Source organism: Cnephaeus nilssonii, assembly GCF_951640355.1.
Source record: "Cnephaeus nilssonii genome assembly, chromosome: 5".
Lineage (NCBI taxonomy): Eukaryota > Metazoa > Chordata > Mammalia > Chiroptera > Vespertilionidae > Cnephaeus > Cnephaeus nilssonii.
Genome location: NC_137076.1, coordinates 28,415,361 through 28,428,234, shown reverse-complemented (window position 1 = coordinate 28,428,234; position 12,874 = coordinate 28,415,361). Strand labels below are relative to the sequence as shown.

The 12,874-nt window shown below is 45.9% G+C and overlaps 1 protein-coding gene across 1 annotated transcript in view; it reads left to right on the top strand.

Moving 5' to 3' along the window:
• CATSPERD (cation channel sperm associated auxiliary subunit delta) overlaps positions 1–12,874 on the top strand; it is a gene marked incomplete at its 3' end in the record, with an annotated part of 42,653 nt that overhangs the window by 6,273 nt on the left and 23,506 nt on the right. The window contains exons 2-7 of the mRNA XM_079773075.1: positions 838–910; positions 2,150–2,264; positions 3,622–3,689; positions 4,806–4,919; positions 10,217–10,300; positions 12,697–12,847. Of these exons, the coding sequence (XP_079629201.1) occupies positions 838–910; positions 2,150–2,264; positions 3,622–3,689; positions 4,806–4,919; positions 10,217–10,300; positions 12,697–12,847 (605 nt within the window). The remainder of the gene's footprint in view (positions 1–837; positions 911–2,149; positions 2,265–3,621; positions 3,690–4,805; positions 4,920–10,216; positions 10,301–12,696; positions 12,848–12,874) is intronic.

The window sequence follows — 12,874 nt, the reverse complement described above, 5'->3', positions numbered from 1 at the left end:
CCATCTTTCTGTCTTTTGGTGCATTCGGGCCCTGTCTTTCCAGCTTTTGGCATGTTCAGGCCCTATCCATTTATCTTCATAGATTTTGGCGCATTAGTGCGCCATCTTGACTAATGGGGAAGACTCCCTGGCACTCTCTGTCTATAGTATCAGAGTTAGTGGAGAGTGGAGTGTGTGTGAGTGGGGGGTGGGGGGGCTGCAGGACCCACCATTAGGCCCATCTCCCTACACTGGACACAGCATTTGCACATCACGAGGAGCCCGTTGGAGTCCATAGGGTGCCCCTGGATGCCAGCATGCCTGCATCCTCCACACAGCCCCCATACAGCCTGGCCCTCCAAAGTGGCCAGTCAACCCACACTCACCCTGCCACTGGCTGCCTGTACTTTGTCTATGGTAACAATGTGGTCACGCTTATTTATTTATTAATTCTCACACGAGGATATTTTTACAACGAGTGGAAGGGAGGGGGAGAGACAGAGAGAGAAACATCAATTGGTTGCCTCCCACAACGCTCTGACCAGGGCCAGGGATCAAGCCTGCAACGTAGCTATGTGTTCTTGACCAGAATCAAACCCGGGAAAGACAAACTGGTAGAGCTGGTCACACTTTTAAAATAATGTTATTTCAAGAAGTTCAATACCCAGGTTATACAAATTTACTCATGCAAAAATAGATGGATGGATGGATGGATAGATAGATAGATGGGCAGAATCTAAATTGTTCCTTATTTTTAAAGGAATTTTGATATGTGTAACATTTTTAGAGTGACTTTCATTGTCTTTTTTTCCCCTGTGTAAAATTCTCCTAATTTAACTGTTTTATTGTTTATTTCAGACGACAACTTTTTTTCACGAGAAATAACTTTGAGAGTAGTCTTCCTCCATTTTCCATCCCTCCATCAATGCAGGTAGTTATTATATGGAACAATCTGAAGGATGCTTGAAATACATAATACTCAGGGTAAAGGTATAATTTGGAAATATCACATTAGTTTGTTTTTGTTTATTTGAAATTTATTTTACAAAAAAAAAAAATGTATCTCTTTAAGACATTGAGAGGGTTGATTCTATTCTGTCCTTACTACCAAAATGGTACCCTTTTTTCCTGAAAAAGGAAGCAGAATTATTGCCAATGCTTCCTACAATTGGTTGTGTGTTGGGAATAGATAGATTACATGCACTAATTCCAGGGCCTCCCTAAATTGTCCTAAACCAAAACAGAAAAACCTTTACCCTCTTAGTAACTATCTTGAGAAATTCTACCATTAGCACCTATGTTAAAGAAGTTTTGCCATCTATCAAGATACCAATGTTTCTTGGAAGCAATAGTTATGCTCATCATTTATGCTCCTCATTTATCATTTATCTTTAGGCTTTATCCTTGGAGAAGCGTTTGTTGTTGTTATTTTGTTTTTATTTTTCCGGAGAGAGAAACATGGATTTGTTGTTCCACTTATATGCATTCATTGATTGATTCTGTATGTGCCCTGACCTGGGATCTAATGTGCAACCTTGGCATATTGGGATGATTGCTCTAACCAAGTGAGCTACCTGGCCAGGGCCTCCTCAGAAGAGGTTTGTTTTTTGTATTTTGGGTTTTTTGTTTTGTCATTAATCCTCACCCAAGGATATTTTTTTCCATTGATTTTTTTTTTTAAGAGAGAGTAGAAGGAAGAGAGGAAGGGAGGGAGGGAGGGAGGGAGGGAGGGAGGGAGGGAGGGAGGGAGGGAGGGATGACGAGAAAGAGAAACATCTGTGTGAGACACGTCAATTGGTTGCCTTCTGCACACTCCCCAACCAGGGCTGGGGACCGAAACCTGCAACCCAGGTATGTGCACTTGACTGGGAATCGAACTCATGACCCCTTGAGGTGCAGGCTGACACTCTAACCCCTGAGCTATACCAGCCAGGGCTCAGAGAAGGTTTTGATGAGGGAGTGAATTTAACTGTCTGAGGCCACCAAACACCCATTTCAACCTCCCAGTTTTGGTTCCAGCTTACCCCAGGATACATAGTCCCCAATATCTAGGAACCGAACAGCTCCTGTTGGCACAAATGTTTCTTGGATGTGTGTCTAGAAGTATTGCTTCCCAAATTGATGTCCAAAAAGAGGTGTTTATTGATGTTATGTATGTCATTATTTATAGGTTGGCATACCAGAAGTAACATCAGCACATTTTGCTGGTCCAGTATTGCTGTTAGTAGTGAATAAAAAAGTCTATGTTTATAATATTAAAACCAATTCCTGGACTGCATCGACAGGTATATATTCTTTTTATGTGTTTTTTTGTTTTTGTATTTGTTTTTGTTTTACTTAACTGATTTGAGAGATGGGGGGAAAGGAGGGAGAGGGGAGGAAAAAAACACCGATTGGTGGCCTCCATATGCGGGGATCAAACCTGCAACCTGGGTATGTGTCCTGACCAGGAATTGAACCCACCAACTCTTGGTGTATGAGATGACACCTCAACTAGCTGAGCCACCCTGGCCAGGGCCTTTTTGTATTTTTTTATTTCATTTGAGTTCAGCCAACCTCAGAGAAATGGTTATTAATTTCGGAAGGACAAACCATCCGTTATGTGGATGTCTGTCCCTGAATGTCACCTTGTCCTTTAAAATTCAAATGGAAGATGGGCTGAACCCCCATCCACTGCAGATTGCAGTTATAAGCCAGAGAACCCTTCTCTGGACAAGAATGACTTCTAGATGCTTGGCGACAACATTCCATGGTACAGATAGACCACATTTTGTTAATACAGTCATTGGCCAGTGGACACTCGGGTTGCTTCTGTGTTTTAGCTATTGTGCACAACACTGTTTGAACGTGTGTGTGTGTGTGTGTGTGTGTGTGTGTGTGTGTACAAATATCTTCCTGAGTCCATGCTTTTAATTTTTAAATTTCTTTGTATTCCCAGAAGTGGCATTGGATTGGCTCTGATTCCTGGCAATACTCTGAATGAGTGATGTCCACACTGCCCTTCCCCCAGCAGCCCCGCCCGGCTCTTGTGGACTCATGTCTGTGGCTTCTATTACGGAATCCATCCATCTTACATTTTGTCTTCCTCTTTTCCTGCTGCCTTTCCTTTTCCCCGGCATGATTGTGGTGTGTGCTTCTCAACTAGGGACAGTTCTGCCCCCGGATGACACTTTGGCAACGTGGGGAGGTATTTTTGGTTATCCAGACTGGAGGAAAGTGCTACATTGAGTCATTAAAGGCAGGGGTGCTGCAAAATGTCCCACAGGCACAGGACGACCCCCACAACCAGGAACCATCTGGCCCCACATGTCAATAGCAGGTTACTTAGCCTTGTCCTGATTTCTTGGCTGCAGTCTCCATTTGTTTTTTGTTTGTTTTAATAATTCTTTATTGTTGAAAGTATTACATATGTCCCCATTTTTCTCCCATTGACCTCCTCCAGCCTGCCTCCGCCACCACCCCCCCCCCAGGCCTTCAGCACCCTATTGTCTGTGTCCATGGGTTATGTATATGTGCATACAAGGTCAGTCTCCATTTAAATTAGTGACTGGACCAAAGTAAGCAAAATCTTTAACAGTGTCTAAACCTTTTCTCTGACCTTCAGGTAACTCATATAGTTTCCAAATGATCTTTTCCTTTCAGGCATAGAACACCCTGTTTCACATATTTCTGGTGACAACTGTTGTTATAGTAAGCATCCCTTTTGCTTGGTGAGTACAGGGTATCATTTTTTTTACTCTGCTCTGAGCACAGATAGAAATAAAGACAGGCGAATCCTTGGGGGTTGGGCCTTTGGACTTGGGCAATGTCATTTCCCCAGGGCTCACCCGACAACCTAAGATGCGGGAGGGGCTCTGGGGCTAGTACACTAAGAATATATCCATCTGCCTTCCTTTTTTTTGAACTTGTTATTTTAAAATAATTATAGACTCTCCAGTAAGTTGAAAAGATCATACAGTTTCCCATGTACCCTTCCCACATCTACCATCTTACATAACTGTAGTATCATACTAAAACTAGTATTAACATAGATACAGTGTATCTAGCATTTTATCACATTGCCACATCACAGAAGCATTACTGCCATTGAAATACCAGACTGCCTATTCTGTAATCCCAAAGCTCCATACCTCCTTGCCCCCATCTCACCCAACGCCTGTCAACCATAAATCTGTTCCCCACCTCTATAATTTTACCACTTCACAGATGTTATATAAATGGAACCGTACAATATGGGACCTTTGAGGACCAGCTTTTGTCAGCTAAATTCTCTGGAGACACATCCAATTTGTTGTATATATCTCTAGTCTTTCCCTTTTCGTTGTCAAGTAACATTCTGTGGTCTGAATGCACCCGGATTTGGTTGCCTCCACTTTGGGGCTATTGTGAAAAAAGCTACTATAACCACTTATGTACAGATTTTTGTATGTGCATATGTTTTAATTTTTCTGGGGTAATTGCCCAGGAGTTTTACCCTTGGCATTGATCTCCCTTTTTTACTGAGATATAATTGACATAACACTGTAAGTGTACAATGTGATGATTTGATACATTTACATATTGCAATGTGATGGCCACTGTAGGGTTACCTGCATCATGGCACATCATTGCCATTTCTTTTTTTGTAGTGGGAACCATTAAGATCTAGTTTCTTAGCAACTTTGAAGCTTACAGTATAGCACTGCTGTCTATAATCACTCTGCTGGGCATTAGATCTGCAGGAGTATGTAGCTACTGGGTGCAAGTTTGTGACCTTCAACAGCATCTCCCCATCCCCACCCCCCAAACCTCCTTTTAAAGTGACTATTCTGTGTGTATTCTTCCAGGATATAAGTATTTTCGTTTTTGCCTATTCGCATGGAGAGCAGATATCTCAGACCAATATATATTTCTCAGATAACTGGGGATTCATATTTGAGAATTATATCCATGAAGGACAGGTATGTGCATTTGCATGAAAACGTGAACCAAAAAAGATAAATGTCTTGTGTGTGATTGGAGTAATTAGCACGCAGTGGGTGAACCAGGGCTTCTGTCTCTCAGGAGGGTAGGGAAAATTCCAGGTCATGGGACCTGGCTAGGGAGATTAGGAAGTTAGGAAAGGAGACAAGAGGTTTTAGATGATAGCACGTTTATGGAGTGCTTATGAAAACTAGTGCCAAAGTAAAGGCTGCACATTAATTATGATATTTAACCCCATGCCCACCTGAAGATCAGTACTCTTATGACCCTGATTTTATAGATGAAAACGGTATTGGGTTGAATTTGTGCCCCCCCCCCCCTGCAAATTTATGTCCACCCACAACCTCAGAATGTTATCTTACTTGGACATAGGGTCTCTACAGATGTAATTTGTTAAGTCAAGATGGAGTCATAGTGGATTAGGTTGGGCCCTAAATCCAATGACTGGTGTCATTATAAGAGGAGAGGGCACAAAGATGCTCACAGAAAAGAAGGCGTGTGACGGGGCTGACACTGAAGAGATGGATGCAATTGCAAGCCAATGAATGCAAGGGCTGCTGGCAGCCACCACACGCTCTAAGTGATGGCCAGGTTCTTCCTGAGAACTTCAGAAGGAACCAACCATGCCAACACTTTGATTCCAGACTCTGCCTTCCAGAACAGTGACATTAAGTTTTTGTTGTTTTAAGCCCCCGGTATGTGGTGTTTTCTGTTGGTTTGTTTTGTTTTGTGGCAGCCCTAGGAAACTAATAGAGGGATGGAGGCTCAGAGAAGCTCAGGGCCTTTACCAAGGCCACGCAGCTCGGCACAGCTGAAGTGATCAGGACATTGGGTAGCTAAGAGAATGAGGACATTTTATTCTGACTCAGAGAATGGCTTTACCCCCAAGCACTTAGGAAGTATGTCCAAAGGAGTGCAGACAGAGTCTACTCCACACCCAAGTTCTGATCATGTCTCAGATCTGATTTCTCAGTCCTGCCTAAGAGCCCCAAAGAAGCCTAGAACCTAACCAGCCACATGTTTTCATTTGAAATTAGACCTGGAAGGACCCAGGGGCTGCTGATGTAAGTCCCAGAACACAAAAACTGGAAAACCAGGAAGAGGACAGGAGAAGATGGAGGCCCCAGGTCAAAAAGAGAGAGTGGATTTGCCCTTCCTCCAACTTTTTAAAAAAATATATCTTATTGGGGAGAAACCAAGATGGCGGCATAGGTAAACACCTAAACTGTTGCCTCGCACAACAATTTCAAAACTACAACTAAAAGACAAAACGGACATCACCCAGAACCACAGGAAGGCTGGCTGAGTGGAAATTCCACAACTAGAAGGAAAGAGAAAAGCACACGGAGACTCAGAGGAGCGGCAGGAGGCAGAGGTACTGAGACGCGCAGGATGAGAGGACTGGCAACTGAGTGCACAGCTGGCTTTCTCAAGCGGGAGGGAGACAAAAGCTCCCAACTGCGCTGAACTCCAGTTCCAGGCGAGACCTTGGGGACCCAGACTCATACAGGGTGAAACTGGACTGTCAGGAAAGAGAAAAGCACACTGAGACTCAGAGGAACTGCGGAAGGCAGAGGTACCAAGGCGCGCGCGGTGAGGGCAGGCAACTGAGTATGTGGCTGGCTTTCTCAAGTGGGAAGGAGACACAAGCTCCCAACTGCACTGAACTCCAGTTCCGGGCGAGACTCTGGGGACCCAGACTCATTCGGGGAGAAACTGGACTGTCTGGCAGTGGGCGGAACTCGAGGGCAGCTTTCTCTCAGAGGTGCTTGCAGTGATAACCATGGGACATGGGGCACAGGGGCCTATTAGGCAGGGCTGACGGGAAACCAATGCTGTCTGCTCTGTCCTGAGACTCTGCCCCATTCAAGGTGAGCACAGAGGCTTTTGCAAGTCTTCTCCCATAAGGGTGTCTCCAGCACAGAAGTTCTCTCAGTGTAGACACAGCTGATCCTCACAGCCAATTGGCCTGGAGGGCAATTCCTCCCAGTGATACCAACAACAATCAAGGCTTAACTATAACAAGACTGTGCACACAGCCCACAAAGGGGTGCACCAACAGTGTCCACCTCAGGTAACTGGGAAGGCTGAGCCACTGGGCCCTATAGGACACCTAGCACACAAAGCCACTCTGTCAACTCAGGGAAGCAGCCAAAATGCAGAGACAAAGAAACAGATCACAAATGAAAGAAATGGAGGAAAGCAAACAACTGGATATAGAGTTCAAAACTACAGTTATAAGGTTTTTCAAGAATTTTCTAGAAAAGGCCAAATTTAGCGAGACCCTCGAGGATATGAAAAAGGACCAACTAGAAATTAAGCATACACTGACTGAAATAAAAAATATTATACAGAGACCCAACAGCAGACTAGAGGAATGCAAGAATCAAGTCAAAGATTTGAAATACAAAGAAGCAAAAAGCACTCAACTGGAAAAGAAAAAAGAATCCAAAAATATGAAGATAGTGTAAGGAACCTCTGGGACAACTTCAAGCGTACCAACATCAGAATTATGGGGGTGCCAGAAGAAGAGAGAGAGCAAGATACTGAAAACCTATTGGAAGAAATAATGACCGGCCGAAACCGGTTTGGCTCAGTGGATAGAGCGTCGGCCTGCGGACTCAAGGGTCCCAGGTTCGATTCCGGTCAAGGGCATGTACCTTGGTTGTGGACACATCCCCAGTAGGGGGTGTGCAAGAGGCAGCTGATCGATGTTTCTCTCTCATCGATGTTTCTAACTCTCTATCCCTCTCTCTTCCTCTCTGTAAAAAATCAATAAAAATATATTAAAAAAAAAAAAGAAATAATGACCGAAAACTTCCCCCACCTGGTGAAAGAAATAGACTTACAAGTCCAGGAAGTGCACAGAACCCCAAACAAAAGGAATCCAAAGAGAACCACACCAAGACACATCATAATTAAAATGCCAAGAGCAAAAGACAAAGAGAGAATATTAAAAGCAGCAAGAGAAAAACAGTTAGTTACCTACAAGGAAGCACCCATACGACTGTCAGCGGATTTCTCAACAGAAACTATGCAGGCCAGACGGGAGTGGCAAGCAATATTCAAAGTGATGAATAGCAAGAACCTACAACCAAGATTACTCTACCCAGCAAAGCTATCATTCAGAATTGAAGGGCAGATAAAGAGCTTCACAGATAAGAAAAAGCTAAAGGAGTTCATCACCACCAAACCAGTATTATATGAAATGCTGAAAGGTATTCTTTAAGAAGAGGAAGAAGAAGAAAAAGGTAAAGATAAAAATTATGAACAACAAATACGTATTTATCAACAAGTGAATCTAAAAATCAAGTGAATTAAAAATCTGATGAACAGAATAAACTGGTGAATATAATAGAATCAGGGGCACAGAAAGGGAGTGGACTGACAATTCTTGGATGGAAAGAGATATGGGGTGTGCGGGAAGAGACTGGACAAAACTCGTACACCTATGGATGAGGACGGGGGCGGGGGTAAGGGCAGAGGGTGGGGTGGGAACCGGGTCGGGGGGAGCTGTGGGGAGGAAAAGGAATAATTGTAATAATCTGAACAATGAAGATTTATTAAATTTAAAAATATATATATCTTATTGATTTTTTACAGAGAGGAAGGGAGAGGGATAGAGTTAGAAACATCGATAAGCTGCCTCCTGAACACCCCCTACTGGGGATGTGCCCACAACCAAGGTACATGCCCTTGACTAGAATCGAACCTGGGACCCTTCAGTCCGCAGGCTGACGTTCTGTCCACTGAGCCAAACTGGTCAGGGCTAACTTTTTGTTCTTTTGGGCCCCTGAAGGATTGGGTGATGCCCACCCACACTGGTAAGAGTGAGTCTCCTTTACTCATCTACTGAAACAAATGCTAAGCTCTTCCAGAGACACTTTGTGGACACATTCAGGAACAATGTTTTACCAGTTCTCTTGGCATCCCTCAGTGCAGCCAAGTGGACACATGGAATTAACCATCACAAGTCCATTCTTGTCAATTTGACATCCATACACATCTCCTTCAACCAGAACCTCCAAATAAAGACACTAACAAGGACAAAAGTCTGCCCAACACAATACAGCCATCCTGTGTACAACAACAAAAATGCACTACCCCTCCCCAGGAGAGAAGATAAAGTCCTAGAACAATGTTTACTCTTCATAATGTCCCATCACTTCAATACCCATGATTAATTCAAGAGTCTTTCTGCTGCATGTGTGTGTGTGTGTGTGTGTGTGTGTGTGTGGTTATTGGTGGTGGTGGAACCCTTGGGAGTGCTTAGGTCATAAGGGTAAAGCCCTCAGGAATGGGATAAGTGCTCTTTACCAGAGGCCCCAGAGAGCTTGCTGGCCCCCTTCGCCTTGTGAGGACAGAGGGAGAAGTCTGTGACCCAGAGGGGGGCCCTCGCTTGACCATGCTGGCACCTTGATCTTAGATTTCCAGCCTCCAGAGCTGTGAGGAATAAATTTCTATTGTTTATAAGCCACCCAGTCTGTGGTATTTTGTCACAGCAGCCTGACTGGACTAATACAAAGGGTTAGGGTTTTGACCAGTGGATTTGGAGGGGGGTTTGGACACAATTCAGTCCAAAGCACTGTATATTATGTAGCACCTCCAAAAAAAAACAGAGGCTTAATGAGGACAGTCGTCTCTCTTACCTGAAAGATGTCGGCGTGGCCTTGTGCGCCAGTGTGGCTGCTGTGCGCTCTGCTGACCAGCCAAACAACGGGCGTGAGGAACCTAGGCAGGAAGGAAGGAGCTAGGCATGCATCTAGCAGCCGGTCACACCACTTTCTCCAACTCCCAACACAAAGCTGTCTTCACTCGAGGTTCTACTGAGGGTGCTACTGAGAGGTTTGCGACACAGGAAACAAGACAGAGTCCAGGCGATTAAAAGGGGGGAGGTTTTAATCTTGCGCTCCCTGGCGAAATTCGCTGGTCCCAGGGTGGGCCAGGGAAGTTCGCACCAAAAAGGGGGCATAGGTACTTCTTTTATACAGCTGTTTAGTGAGGGGAGGCCGGAGGTCGTGAGAGGTGTGGAATTTCCGCCTCGGGCCAGGGGTCTAGGAAGGCGCCAGTTATCTCTGTCACCATCTACCTTGCAGATGCATGCATCGGCTCTGGATGTCCCCCCTGCCTCGACCTAACAGCTACATTTCATAGAGAATAGATCATAATTTTTAAAGATTTTACTTCATTTTAGCTTATTGGATACCCTAAAGTTAAATTTAGAATTAAACACATGCTTACCATTTATTCATATACAATGTTTTTTGTTTCACAGGAACAACTAGTGGGGTCTTTGGGTGGAATCTTCTACCTTTTCTCCTTGTCACAGATTGGGGTGCTTCTCATTAATCAAGAGAAGGTGAGTCATTTGGCCTGGGAAGAATGACTTCAAGTGATCTTTGTCCCAAGCCAGGGTTTTATTAAATGTCACACACTTGGATTTTCATATCTTAAATCTGTCTAGATTTTTTAAAAAATCCTCACGTGCGGATATTTTTCAGTTGATTTTTAGAGAGAGTGGAAAAGAGAGGGAAAGACAGAGAAATATCACTGTGAGAGAAACACATCGATTGGTTGTCTCCTGCATGCAGCCCTGGAGAAGCCTGAACGAACCGAGGTACATGCCCTTGACCAGAATTGAACCAGGACCCCTCAGTCCACCAACGCTCTATCCACTGAGCCAAACTGGCTAGGGCTGAAATCCATCTAGCTTTTCATTCACCTATCCATCTACCTAGCAGTCCATCCATTCACATATATATCCATCCATCCATCCATTTACCTACTTATCAGTCCATCTACCCACCCGTCCATCTACCTACCTTTCTTTTTTTTTAAAATATATTTTATTGATTTTTTACAGAGAGGGAGGGAGAGGGATAGAGAGGAACATCAATCAGCTGCATCCTGCACACTCCCCACTGGAATGTGCCCACAACCAAGGTACATGCCCTTGACTGGAATCGAACCCGGGACCCTTGAGTCCCCAGGCCGACGCTCTATCCACTGAGCCAAACCGTCCAGGGCCATCTACCTACCTTTCATCCAGATACCCATTCATCCACACACCCTCCCTCCCTCCTTCCCTCCCCCCCATTTAAATTGCATCAGAAGATAAAATATCACATCGGAAAGCGATTAAGTACAGTCAGGACCTGGTATTGCAAAAATTGTGAACAGGGTGTGCAGCTCTGAAGTTTGAGGGAGACCCACTCTCAGTAAGCCTCAGGAGCTTGGGGTGATGTCGGATAGCTGAAAGCTCCACCCTCTAACACGAGATTGGTCCAGCCCCACCCAGAGTCCCCTCATTAGCATAAGGAGCTGCCCGATTTACAGAAACACTCCCACTACCCAGAAAAATGTCAAGAATTTAGTGGCTGAGGAGTCCAGCTCCTGGCTGCCGCCTATGCCTGATTCTCAGGCCTGACCACAGGCTATCAGGAAGCGGCACCTGGCAGGCCCCCGGGGATGCTCCCTCCCCAGTCCAGACTTAGGACAGGATGATGCTCTGCAGGTTCTGAAGGACTTGCAATTGTCCCAGGCCCCTGTGGGCGGCCTTCATTCCTAGGACTTTAGCTTCAGGAGCCTCCCTATGGAGAAAAGAGGAGAAAACCTCGCTGACACGTTACTCTGACTCAGCACTCAGTACCTCTCCATTGGCTGCCATCTCCCCTCCAGGCCCTGGCCGTATGTCTTCAGAGGCCTTTTGTGGGGCTCCTGGTGGAGGCAGTGAGAGGAGCCCCTCACCTGTGCTGATCCAGCAGACCCTCCCCTGGCTGCCCTTCCGCGGGGAGAGGGACGGAGGGCTGATTGTTTCCTGGTTGAGCCCACCGCAGGAAGCAATTAGAACTCTGTCAAGGCTTGCCTTGTTGCCTTAATTGGCTTCGCCTACACGGGCAGCTCAGCTGAGCAATTCTAATACCTGGGGCCTGAGGCCAGCCAGGTCACACACAGGGATGAGCTGGGAGATGAGAACTCATACTCACTGTCCCTTAGGCACCTCCTGCAGACGGGCCTGGCGGGTGTCCACAGTGGGGGTGGGGGGTGGACCAGTCAAGTTCAGCAGCCTGTGCACCTGGGTCCTGACACTGAGCACTTAGTTCTCTCCCCAGGAGGCACTTAGAAAACAAGCCAGGAGTCTCCCCTCCTCTCCACCGACAGCTGGGAGGGCCGCAGCTGCATGGTGGGACTCACATGAACCAGTGACCGTGTTTTTTAAAAATTGCATCCTTGCACAGTGCTGTAGTGCTTTCATAAAGAGCAAATAAGAGAGAACTTGGACAACCATGCCCAACAATTCAGACCGGACGCCGGAGCCGGCCCTAGAGGGTCGCAAGGTGCGAGTGGCTTGATGAAGGAGGCTGTTAGGAAATGAAGCTGGGGTGTGCACACAGGTGGGTTGGAGGAGAGAAAGGAACTTGAATAATAACTCAGGAGCAAGGGCGCCAGCTGGGCCTGCCAGAGACTGAGGGAGAGCAGGCACCGCATCTTGCACTGTGGACAGTTCCGGTGAACAGTTCTTTGTTGTGAGAATCTGTCCTGTGCACTGTGGGATGTTGGGCCCCCATTCACCATGCCAGGAGCACCCCTAGTGTGACAACCACAGACTTCCCCAGACATGCCGGGGGGCAGAACCACCCCCTGCTGAGAGCTGCTGGGACAGTTAAGCAAGTTTGAAGAAAGTTTGAATAATGAAGCAGGAGGACCTACACCTGCTGCCGCTCTGTAATCACGGATTTGGAATGTCTTTCTCAGGCCAAGTTTGAGTACTCAGACTACCCTCTGAACCACAGTTTTGGGCTGCCCTTTGACTACAATGGCACCCTTAACATCATCATCATCCCCGGACAGAAAGGCATTCTGATCTTCTGGTTTGAGAAGAGCCTGCTCGTTTCCCGAAATTCAGGTGAGTGCCGGCTCAGGGCTGCCACTC